Here is a 13,353-nt window from a genome sequence, read left to right as displayed (position 1 = left end):
GGCCATTTTCCTGTATCAGACTGTAAGATTCTGTCATTTATTTCTACTTTAGACACAGATAATACTCAGACATGAGTCATCACCCTCCATCCCTTTTAGAGAAACAGGATAAAATGATAAAGGGAAGATGAAGGCCATGTTTCTAAAAAACAGGTGAACAAAAAATACAATTTGGCTCACATGGTAGTCCTCTGTAAGGTATCAGGTATGTATCAAACAGCAGTTAAGGAGACATATTAATATGAATTTCCTAATTTCAGTGAGTATCTTAAAAGTATAGCATTTAAAGCTAGAAGCTGTAAGTAAAGCCAGCCACTCTCTCTCTCTTCTCTACAATACTCACTTCTGTGTATAAATCAGCTGTGAAAAAGCATGAGAAATCATATGGAGGTAGGTCAGATATCTGGGATTAAATCTTAGCTCTGCTACTTACCAGCTCCATGACCTTTGACAGCTCAGCTTAACATTTGTAACTTTTTTTTTCATCTCTAAATGATGATGATGATAATTCCCAATTTATAAAATTATAGTGAGAAAAAAAAAAGCTTTAAAAGTCATTGTCTGGCATAGCATTAGAGCTCAATAATTGTTCAGTAAACATGAACAAAAAATTTAAAGACCTGTATCCTAATCTCTCTCCTCTCTCCCACTTCCTTTCCTTCTCTCTCCCAGTCCAGCAGTGGATAGAAGATGGTGTCATAAAACACGTGAGTAAACTAGACCTTTTGTTTCCTTCTGTTTTGAATGGTAGCCACATTCAAACTGCTGAGGGTCATATATAAACACTTTCAAGGATGTTCTGAAAGCAAGGCAGTTACTAATTTTGGTTCTAAAATGAACAAAGCTTCTATCCAGCTATAAACTGATGAAAACGAATCCTAAGAGCAGAAACCTTGGGCATTATAATTTCAGCCCATATTTTGTTTTACCTATTGACATCTCCGGAAGTAACTGTGTAGATAAATACATCACAGATTACTAAGTAATAAATGAATCTGAATCAATTCTTCAATCAAAAGACTCAGTTTCAGGAAAAGTGACTTTTAGAAGTTATAAGAACAGTATAATAATATGGGAATACAGTATTAAAGTGGTGATTAGGGATGACAGTATTAGTGCAAAGACTGGAAACTGATTTTTATATTAATCAGATATATAAGCATTTTTAATGTGTACCAGTAAGAAGAAAATCTAGTAGACTCTAATTAAAAACTAGACATAAACAAAACATCATGAATGGATAAAATTTAACCTATTAATTTGAAAACATTTAAGGTGAAATTTCAGAACTTTTCTTATTTAAACCACTAAAACTGTAATTTCCAGTAAATAGTATATGCAAGTGTGATGAACTACAAAAAGGAATCAAAAGAGATTTTTCTAAAATCTTTGGAATTATAAACTCAATAGGACTTAGGTTAGATATTACATTTCATTCTTACTAATGCCACTCTATAAAAGGATGAATAAGCAATTTGTGTAAAACTGCCTAACCTGCAGTATATTTCTTTAGAAACTAAATTAGGCCATAAATAAAACATAACCAATATTACCATCCATCTAGTTTTTTTAAAAGCATTTTATAAGTTTTAAACTGAAGGATACATCTAAAATGAATAATGAGATACCATCAGATTTTAAATAGTGGCAAAAATAGAAGCTCATGAACAAGTATTAGACCAGGGGCCCTTTATATTAAATAATACTGCCAGAGATCTCTTTGGAATCTTAGGCATGCCACAGAGGCAACAATATATACATATATATATATATTCTAATATGCCTCAGATTTCATATGAGATTTTACTAGACGTATAAAGGCTCAGGGATCCTTCATTAAGCATTTCTGCATTCAAAGTTGGGTCCAACCTAATTTGTCACATCTATAACTGCTGATGAAAGGGACTGCAGAGACAGTACCCTCTTAAATTCTTAATCAAATAACAACACAACTATTGGAATTCATGCCAGATCTCAGATAAAGGCCAATAAAGTCAAATATAGGTCTCTCCGTGTGTGTGTGTGTGTGTGTGTGTGTGTGTGTCTGTGTCTGTGTGTAAGTTCACAATATTTCCTACTTGTCTAATATTTCCTAATATACTGGTGGCATCAGCAAGGTCATTAGGCATACTGTATAAACAGTCTCAAGGGACTGGTCTGATGTCCCTATGTCAAAATAATCTGAAACTAAAAATTTAGTCTTACAAAACCGGTACAGGATGGGCAAATGCCAGGAAGGATGAGAGTAGCAGAGAATGTGCCTACAAAGGACAATTTAAATGATTAAGAAGTAATTAAGGGGCAAAAAAAAAAAAAATCAACCAACGCTCATACAGAATTCTAGAATAAATGAAGGTATTTTGGGAAACAGTTTTAACTCTACACTTGATATTAAGGATAATGTGCTTACTGTATACTTTGAATCAGTGTTGAGAGACATATTCAGCTAAAAAATTCTGACATAAAACTGCCAACTCCGAACTACAGTTTCAAATAAAAGAAAAGGGAAGCGTGGGGAAAAAAAGAACACATAGCCAACAGTTAATCTGGTCTTCAGACTTACAAATCAATACGAAATAAATTGTATTTTTACATTAAATCATATATTTTATAACATTTAGTTATATATATTATATACTCCATAATTTTATGTATAAAGTATATATTTTATATTTTAAACACTGTCCATGAATCCAAGTTAGTGATGATTTTAAGTGTAACCATGTTTTATATGATTTAATAAATAGCTTCTATAAACATATTTATTTCTCCAATAACTTTTCCAAAACTTAGTTCTTTTTTTTCCCCATTGTGGATAATAGAGCTGGGTAGAATTCCTTAGTTCATAAAAGTTCTCCATTTTATCACTTACTAAATTTAAAATTGTCTTATAATTTTTTCATTAATCAGGTGTCATTACAATGTATTACCTCGGCAAACTGAAACAATGGTGACTTCTGCCGTAATTCAGGGGATTCTGAAACATCAGGTCTGCATGTGCCAGAGGATATCTGAAACAAAGGAAGATGGCATGATCACAGGAATAGCCACTGGAAAGGAACACAAGACAACCTGGAACAGTCCTATGTTGACCAAAAGAAAAAGTTTCATTTTCCCTAATTTAAGGCAACACTATGACAAAAATGTAGGCACTTTAACATATGAAACTGTAACCTCTCTGTACATCACTTTGACAATAAATAAGAAAAAAAAATGTAGGCACTGTGCAGTTACATACAAGAGACCATCCAACTGCTAAATAAGCTGGATGTAGGAGACTACTTCATCTAAAGAAATGTCTAAAGACATTCACATTATCTCTTGATTATCTGCCACTAAACTCAATGAATATCCACTTCTTTCTTGCTGTCCTTTCAATAGTGCCTGCTATCTGACTACATAAAAATGCATGTGAGTTCTGCTAGAATAACATGTAAAATTGAAATCAAACTCCCTTGTCCAAGGTAACATGTATTTACAACACAAGCCATAATCTAGGGAATCTTATTATATAAGTTAGAGAAATCTCTCTCATGAAAAAGAAAAGAAAATAAATTTCTCTCATGATAGGTATACTCTATCATTTACTGTTTTGGGTAAACATTTAGTACTCTGCTGCCTTCATTGTTATTTGAACTACTGACAAGTTATCAAAATGTTTTAATATAGAATTTTACAAGATTCTATTAACTAGATATTCTTAGGATATGTACTTTGTTTTGACATGTGCTGGAACCAACCCACTTCAGAATTTGGGAGACATCACTGTTTACATAGTGAGCTGGTCAAAAATCACAGGAGTAACAACATGTTAGAGATGAATATTTCATTATTCCTCTGATCTAACCCCTTCCCTAATTACATACACACACACACACACACACACACACACACCCAAATGATCACTTACCTGGTGACTCTTGCCCTCAACATTCAATAACTTATTTAATAGATTTCACATAAAACACAAATATTTGTTTATTGTTTATCTCCCCTTATAGACTCTGTTTAATATCTTATTCTCAGCATTTCTTAGGTAGAAAGCAGATATTCAAAATATTTGCTGAATGAATAAAAATTAATAGCTGGTCTTAAATCCCAAATTGATTTTTCTGAATGATGAAGTTTCTTACCAGAAAGAAGTTGAAATGCTTTTAATAAAAACGCAGTGAATCCAAATTCTCTGTAAATTAAAAAAAATCTGGGAGGAAAAAAAACCCGCTCAAAAACAATGTAGAGAAGAAATGACCTTCAATGGTACTTCCTTCAAATAAGCAATATTAACATTCTGTCTATATCTGTCCATCTATATAGATACAGTTATATAGATGTTCTTTTTTTAACTTAACCATAATTTCCTTACATTTCTAAGTCTTTTCCAGTTGAGTTTTTAAACCTGCATGTATTTAATTGTGTCAGAGGGTTTCTTTCTATGGAATGATCTGCTACTCAGACAGGCAGTATCTTAACACTGCCATAGCAAACCTCTTCAGTTCATGGTGAGGGGCGTGTTTCTTTAGAAGTGTCACAGGCCACTGAGCAGGAACAAGTATTTTAAATTTTATTAGTCATCTTTGGATTTTTAAAGAGCAATGGCTACCCTCTTCCACTGATGAGACTATAGAGAAGGTGCAAAAAGTTTTAATTAGTTTACCATCTGAAGAGATCTAGACTCTTATTGTCATTTGACTGTGAAATGTATAAAATACAGTGCTGTGTTGTCATCTATTTTTTGTGCCTAAGATATATTAAATTACTTTTTATTAGGTGAGGCATGCTTTTTATACTTAAACACTAATCTCAACATCTGTTTCCATTCTAGAGACAGTTTACTTCTTAAATATAATAGAATACACAGTCAATGCAGTGGAAAAAAAGATACTAAAAAAGAAATGGTTACATAAAGGAAGAGAAAAAGCCCAAAGACACTGTTCCTAGAAATAGTGAAATAATCCACTAAGCCACTAGGTGATGCTATATACCCAAAAAAAGAAAAGAATTAACCACACATTGAACTTCAATTGAGTCCTCTCTTTGGTTTAGCTAAATTCTCAGTAATCAAGGAGGAAAAAAAAATGTTAAGCAGAATTAAGTTATGAAAAACCTACAAGAGCAATTTAGATAGTAAAAATCAGAGACATAGAAAGGTAATTAAGACTCCTAATATAAAACAAGATCAAGCCCGTTGTATACTCTACTTGGCTTAGAAAGCTAGGTATCATCAAGGGCCAGCTCCTAAGACAAGGCAGAACACAGCCATATACCAGTTTGTACTGCTGTGGCCATACAGTCAACATTAGGGGCATGTGCGCATTCTAGTCATGTAGTCCTAATCTCACTAATTCAAACCTTCACTTATCATTCACTCACTCAACACCTATCTACCAGACATAACAACTGCTGTTTTTCAAGACGTTTAAACTCAATCTATCTAAAGTTGGACCAGTAGGTTGGACCTTTAGTCTGAGTGCAATTCGAGCTAGAATAGGTGGTAAAATGTTAGAAGGACCTTCAAGGAAACAGGGAAGAATCATCATTTTATGGGTGGAAAAAGGTAAGGTAATGTCTGAGATACACCTAGAAGGCAAGCCAGAATTTGTCTCACAAGAAGTGTGGGAAAGAAGTGTAGAACAGATGAGGAATGTGGAGGCAAAATATGCCACCTGTGATTTTGAGAAATACAAAGTTCTCCACTGTGGGTCAAGATCAAGATGCCACAGGAATGCAGTAGGAAACGATTCAGTTCAACATAAATTGGGATTCTATGTTACCTCTGAAAATAAGGCTAGAAGAAATGAGGAGCCAGCCAAAGTTTTTAGTTAAAGAAACACCATGTTGAGAGATATGCAGTTAGATAATTATGCCAACAGTGTGCAGGATGACCCTGGCTGAGGAGCGACTGGAGGGCAGACCAATTAGAAGGCAAAGGAAATAAAGCCCGAGATGTGGGCTCCAATTAAATCACAGATAGCATTTGTCAGTCTTCAGTAATTTTCTGGAAGGATGTCAGAGCAGAGGGAGTAGGGTCAGACAATGCCAGTGGCTCTATAGTCAGCCAAGGCTTAAATAGGGAATGCAAGAAAAGGAAGCCAGCTTGGTGGGACCCAGGGAGTGTTTTTTCATGAAAAGAGGTAGTTCGGGGTTGATCAGGATGTAGGGTAGAGGATTCCATCTGAGAGTTAAAGGAGAGCCTGAATCCTGAAGCACTGCACCTGGCTACCTGACATTCTTGTGCACTACACCTGAGGAACATAAGTGGGTTACTATGGAGTGCACAACCAAACAGCACCATAGACTTGAGTGCTCCCAAATTAGAATTGAGTCATCCAGCTGAAAGAAAAACCAAGACATTGGTTTTACTCAGGGTATCCAGGTTACCAGAGTACTGATTTTACTCAATGGGTAAAGGTTTCTTGTCAGTATAATCTGTGTGGATGGGAATCCAGGCAGACTAGTTTTACAAATAGCCACTGTGACAATTAAGATAACGGAAAGCATCTTTCTCCCTCAAGTTTCCTCATTTGATAAAGTGGAAAGCAATATTACTCTGTCCTCTTTCTGTCTCTGAAAGACACTGTAAGAAAAGAATGTAATGATAATAGTGTGTCTAAACATTCTCTCAATAATGACAGTAGCACTGGTGACCTTCCTCTCTCAGGAAGAATGCCTCTTTTATCCTCTTGTTCTCCCTCCCCCAGCACTCTTGCTGTCCCCTTCCACAGTGTCCCTCCCCTTCATCTCTGAGAGAGAGAGAGAGAGAGAGAGAGAGAGAGAGAGAGAGAGAGAGAGAGAGACTGCATTGTCATTGATGAGCTCATGGAGGCTCATCAGTGCAGTCTGAAAACTCATGGAGAATCTGTGACTGTCAACAAAGCTGGGGAAAAGGGCCTGCATCGAAGGACTTTGAGTCCCATGGCTGACAGAGCAAACAGCTGGGCTCTTTGGCTAGTGGGGGTAGTTCCAGCTAATGAGGCCAAGAAACAGTCACAAGAAAGAGGGAAACCTTTACCTACTTTTCCTTCAATGTACAATTCAATAGTATATTTCTGTACAAAATGAGCTGAATAGCTTTGATGAGTATCTAGGATGGTCATATAGTAACCAAGAAGCAAATTTCAAACTAACTGAACCACACCATCCCTATTTCACTGACATGAGAAATTATAACAACAAAGGTAAAAACCTACATCAATTTTATGCAAATCAAAATATATTTTAAATTCAAAATTAAGTATTCATAGTCAACTGTTATCTATGCATCTCAGACTTTGCCTCTGTCATGATTTAGTAGAAAATACGTGGGCTTGCATTCTAGCATGACTTCCTCATTCTGTGACCCTGGAGAATGAGGGCAGTGATAAACCAGGTCCTCGGGAAGATGAAAAACGTTAAAGATGCTAAAGGTCTTAGCACAGCACTTTGCATAGACCTAGATGCACTCAGGAAATGCTCCTGCTCTGGTTGGTATTAGCTGCACTAAGGGTCCAGCACAGGAAATCAGAGAAATTGCCAGAGATGAGCATGGGTGGGTAGATAAGTATAAAGTATAAAGGCCCTTGGATGCTACAAAATGACTAGTTTCCTGGGTTTTAATTTCAGTTTGCTAATTTATAGCTACACCAGTGTAGTTATTATACTTGTTGTCTCTATTCCATCAGTTAAGTGATTTAATATATATTCGTAAGGCACACAAGACAACACATAGGACTGCTGTGGAATGAGATGCTCTTCTGTAATGCGTCTCAGAACAGCACGCTGGATGGAGGCAGTGCTCAGGAAAGGTTAGCTGCAAGAGTTAACTATTTTGAAGGCAAATACACAGTTTAATTCTTACTACTTTCTAACCCAAAGTTGTTTGAATAGAGTATAAAATGTATTAGAATGTCTAATTCTGGTAAGTAGGTCTGGTAAGTATTAGGAAGAAAAGGGATCTAAGGGCTTCCTAGAGATGTTACAAAGCAATAAAACAAAATATATTGTTTTCAAATTTCAATCACATTTGTACAGTTCAGTTTTTATGATGCTTGACCTCCCTCTATAGGAGCTTAAAGGTAGTGCACAGCAATGTCCTAGCACCTTTTCCACACTTATGCTAATTCAGCAATAATTGTACATTCTTCATTCATTAATTTCTCCTAGATGTTAAATTGTTCCCTTCTTGAACACCTGGTGATGAAGGGAATAAATGTAAATTCTTACAAGGTTTCTGTGGTCAAGAAACTGTGTGTGTTCATGACATACTGCATTGTGTGTTCATGATGTGTGCATGCTGCTGGTCCAGCATATTACAACATGAAGGCAGCAAGCATATTATGCAAACCTATTACAGGCTGAGAGAGCAATGCCCAATGTCGTTTACACTTTAAAACTATGTATGAAATGCTTAGAATGATTTACAGTAATAATATATACTTAAAAGAATTATTTTTCAGGAGAGATAAAAATACCTTACATGTTTGATTTAATTAATCTTCCTAGTAGTCTTGGGTGTTACAGGCAAGCAGGTATTATTATTAGCTTATTTCACAGCATGGAAGGCAAAGCAAAACAAGGCTTGATAAGACGATATTCTTTCCACAAAAGGAACCTGGCACCCTCAGTTTCAGACTCTAGGTCAAGGGTATTATCAATACACTGGAAATTTTCACTTCAGTCATTCAACTAAACAGATACCTATGCATCCCACATATCTGCATTTATTTTCCATTTTCCCCAACTGGGTTTCCTCCTGCTCTGGCCAAAATGACTTTCTGCTGCTCAGTTATGAATAAGTACCAAGATTATAGCTAGGATTGATCCAAGCTGTTTGGTACATTATGTGCTTAATAACTGCCCCTTCTGAATTTGGGGTTTTAAATTTTAATTTAGCATTACATTTTTTTATTAAAATGACTGAAAAATGTAATAGAAGATCCTTAGTTCTGAAGATTACTCTTAGTAATTCCAGATCAAACACTTCCACTTATTTTATTTTCATCTTTTAAGAACATCTTCATATGAAATGGAAGGATTTAACACAAGCTGTTTCCTTTTCAGTTTTTCCCAAAGATTGGTGGGAACATCACTACTTTTCTATCTCCTGATTTTTAAATGTTTTTTTTTAATTGAAAACAACAAAAAAGTATATATACAGTTTGTCTCTGGGCATTCCAGTGAGGTCGGCTGACTTTATGCAGTTCTCTCTAAGCCTCTGTCTGCCTCTTACATTTTAACAATTAAACTTCATTTGATTTCTGACTTCTATTCAATGGAAGCTTTCCTTTTCCATTTCTTTCACTAAGACAGAGTCAGTTTCTAATATGACATTTTTGCCTGTACTGCATGGGGTCCCAGCAGAGACAAAGCTACTCTGCCACTCTGAGACAGAAAAACCCCTCCTTCCTGTCAGTCTTACTCAATACATCGACTCTTTTTCTCCAATCAATAAATACAATAAAAACAAATAATTTGAAACATATTATCCTACTAATAGTTTAAGCATTTTCAGGTACTGTGAGCATAAAGAGGGTGGATTACTTATGTGAAAATTTTAAAAGCCAAAAAATTGTAAATTAAAATTTATTCTTTTCACTTTTATTTTTATACCAACTCAAAGTTAATCACAATTTTGACCATTAAAGACCTGGTTGGCTCAGTAACAATGGCACATAAGAATGTTCACCATAAAGCTATTATGGCATATTGAGAATTGTTAGAAGACTGAAGAAGAAAAAAAAAGAGAAAAGTTCAGTGTTGTTACTATATCTCAAGAAATGATCGTTTCTCCCTAACAGACTCCACGAGTACATTTGGCACAACTAAGGAAACAGTACAGAACAAAGAAACTTTTAATCTATGTTTTGTCATTGTTGTTTGTTTTGTTTGTTTGTTGTTTTACAAGTTCTGGGGCTTGGACTCAGGGCCTGAGCACTGTCCCTGGCTTCTTTTTGCTCAAGGCTAACAGTCTGCCACCTGAGTCACAGCACTACTTTTGCCTTTTTCTGTTTATGTGGTGCTCAGGAATCAAACCCAGAGCTTCATGCATGCTAGGCAAGCACTCTACTGCTAGGCCACATTCCCAGACAATTTTACCTTTTTATAGTAAAAATACACAAGAAAGCCTCTACATTGTTTAAGAAATTCTATTACCTGTAGTGTATTTTTCATATAAAAAGAAAACAAGGGTGCTGGAAATATAGCTTAGTGGTAGAGTGCTTTGCTTAGTATGCATGAAGCCCTGGGTTCGATTCTTTAGCAGCACATAAACACAAAAAGCTGGAAGTGGTGCTGTGGCTTAAGTGGTAGAGTGCTAGCCTTGAGCAAAAGGAAACCAGAAACAGTGTTCAGGCCCTGAGTTCAAGCCCCAGGACAGGCAAGAACAAAAACAAAAAAAGAACCTTAATTCTTTTGCAGATTTTTTCCTATGTGAATAGGTCTCTGGTGAATGAACAAAGGAAAGAAAGCTTCTTCCTTTTAAGAATATGTCAGAATAAGGTTCTATTGCACCATTTTAAAAATCATTATGATTAGAACTTTTCTGTGACAGAATATTTACCAAATGTCACTTTTACTGGTCAGGGCTTATAGTACCAACAAATTCACAGTAACTGCTCCAAATTCTGAATCTATTCTGTTAGTTTTCTTAGGAAAACATAAATAAATATTTACTATATTTGTCTTATGTTCAGAAGAACACTCTCTGCCAATTCAGACAATGTCCTAAAGTAGTATTAGCATGTGTACATTTTGGGGATAACAGTTTGTATAGAAACTGAGCAGCTTTGCCTGTAATTCCAGTCACATGGGAGGCAGTGTTTGGGAAGATGAGGAGTGCAACAAACAAGCCAGGTCTGGTGACATATGTTTGTAATCCCAGCTATGTGAGAGGCTTAAATAGAAGAATCTACCTTATCTATCTATTAGGACAGATGGTATTTTCACAATGCAATGCATTCCTGAAACTTCTATGAATCAGACTATAAGGAAAGGCTAAGTGCACATTATTATTCATTCTCACATGCTATGGAACACATTTGGTTTTATACCCAAGAGGAAGTCTCCTTTGCCATTCATTAGGCAGCCCCTTGTAGTAGGAAGTGAAATAATGCCAGACAATGTTATTAATATGTCAGAAAGCACAAATGTGCTGAGTAAGAAATCTGCAAATACACAAGTGAGATTATTAGGCAGTTTTTAAAGGCCAATGCAATGTAAATAACTACTAGTAAATTATCTTATTATCTATATTTTAGATATTAAACTCAACCGAATCAAAAGTTAAACTGAAGATAGAATCAGCAACTGCATGTTCCAGATACAAATTACATATGATAAAATAAACACCTCATATGATATAAATAGCTTCAATATCAAATAAACTTTAGCTGTAATTTGTATAGTATACTCAAAACTTAAAAAAATAAAAATATAGACCTACAATACAATTGAACTCACTATTATTTTGGCCCAAATACCCATGGTGATTGAGGATTGAATGTTTCCATTTCAAAGGGTGGTAAAAACAACATGACCTACATGTTAATTCAACTGGCCTCTACTAAGTGTTATTAATAGAAGACTCTACAAACCTCAAATTATGTATGGTTAACTGCTACTACCTGTTCATGAAACACAAAAGTATATCAAAACATTTTTATTAAAAAAAAAAAAAAGCAGCTGGGGATATGGCCTAGTGGCAAGAGTGGTTGCCTCTAATACATAAAGCCCTCGGTTTGATTCCCCAGTACCACATACACAGAAAACTGCCAGAAGTGGCGCTGTGGCTCAAGTGGCAGAGTGCTAGGCTTGAGCAAAAAGAAGCCAGGGACAGTGCTCAGGCCCTGAGTCCAAGGCCCAGGACTGGCCAATAAATAAATAAATAAATAAATAAATAAATAAATAAATAAATAAATAAATAAATAAATAAATAATTTAGAAAAAGCAAAATGTGGTACATATACACAATGGAATTTTATGCCTCTATCAGAAAGAATGACATTGTCCCATTTGTAAGGAAATGGAAGGACTTGGAAAAAATTATACTAAGTGAAGTGAGCCAGACCCAAAGAAACATGGACTCTATGGTCTCCCTTATTGGGAATAATTAGTACAGGTTTAGGCAAGTCATAGCAGAGCATCACAAAGCCCAATAGCTATACCCTTATGAACACATAAGATGATGGGAAGTGAAATGAACTCCATGTTATGGAAACGATTGTTATATCACAATTGTAACTACTTTCAACATCCCATGTGTATATGTAGCTTCTATTATTGATGATGTTCTTGTATCACCTTCCTGTGGTTGTACCTACACTATCTCTGTAATCTTATCTGAGTATATTGGAAACCGTGTATACTGGTATTAGAAGTAGGAAATTGAAAGGGAATACCAAATTTGAGAGACACAGGGTAAAAAAAAGACAAACAACTACAAAAGCAATACTTGCAAAACTGTTTGGTGTAAGTGAACTGAACACCTGGGGGGGGAGGGAAAGGGGGAGGAGGGTGAGGGGTATGAAGGACAAGATAACAAACAGTACAAGGAATGTATCCAATGCCTAACGTATGAAACTGTAACCTCTCTGTACATCAGTTTGATAATAAAAATTAAAAGAAAAAAAAAAGCAATAATGACATCATCAAGCAGAGGGCCTAGGTCTTTTTTCCTTTAAAACAACTAAAAAAGAATCCTGGAAAGCTGCAGTGCCAGATTTTTAAAAGTAGGAGTCCAGAATTATTCAAGATACTAGAGAGGCTGATAGTTTCATATTCTCATGGCCATAAGTTTAAATTAAAATATCCTGAAAAGCAGGAAATAGTTGACAGAATGAACATTGTTTGTGTGTTCTTGGACCTACTTACTACACTTGTTACCCTCAACACCATATGCTTTTAGGTCTTAATGAAGAACAAATGTATATAGATAACGTTTGTTGATAAGCTGTAAATAACAGAAGTAATGTCACCAGAATAAAGCAGCCTGGGTTCTGACATCCTCACTATTTGCAGAATGGAGAGAGAAAAGTAGCTTACCTCTGGTGTTCCAAGAGCATGTTCTCCAGCTAACAGCAGCATGCTCAGCCCTCCCATTTGGGTAGGATCTAAATTAATGGAAAATAATTTATCAACTTATAAGTATGATGCATATATAACTATACAAACTCAAAAAGAATATGCAGAGACAGAATTCTGACATAACCACATAACTTTCATAGAAAATGTCCCAAACTATGTAATAGTAACCTAGTATATGTGTGCTAGTATGTTTTAATGAGCCTACTCTTTTGTTTCCATTCATTCCTCTTCCTCCCTCCATCTATTCTTTCCATCTTTTCTCTCTCCCTCTTTTCTCTGGTCTCTCTGCCTCTTCTT

The 13,353-nt window shown here is 35.5% G+C and overlaps 1 protein-coding gene across 11 annotated transcripts in view; it reads right to left on the bottom strand.

The window, feature by feature from the left end:
• Bbx (BBX high mobility group box domain containing) overlaps positions 1-13,353 on the bottom strand; it is a 224,176-nt gene that overhangs the window by 50,788 nt on the left and 160,035 nt on the right. For all 11 annotated transcript variants that reach the window (XM_048346546.1, XM_048346548.1, XM_048346557.1 and 8 more), the window contains 2 exons: positions 13,015-13,082; positions 2,931-3,011 (listed from right to left, as the gene is read on the bottom strand). In XM_048346546.1, the coding sequence (XP_048202503.1) occupies positions 2,931-3,011; positions 13,015-13,082 (149 nt within the window). The remainder of the gene's footprint in view (positions 1-2,930; positions 3,012-13,014; positions 13,083-13,353) is intronic.

This window comes from Perognathus longimembris, chromosome 5 (genome assembly GCF_023159225.1).
Source record: "Perognathus longimembris pacificus isolate PPM17 chromosome 5, ASM2315922v1, whole genome shotgun sequence".
Taxonomy (NCBI): Eukaryota; Metazoa; Chordata; class Mammalia; order Rodentia; family Heteromyidae; genus Perognathus; species Perognathus longimembris.
The sequence above is the reverse complement of the archived record's forward strand: the minus strand, read 5'-3'. Positions and strand labels throughout refer to the sequence as shown.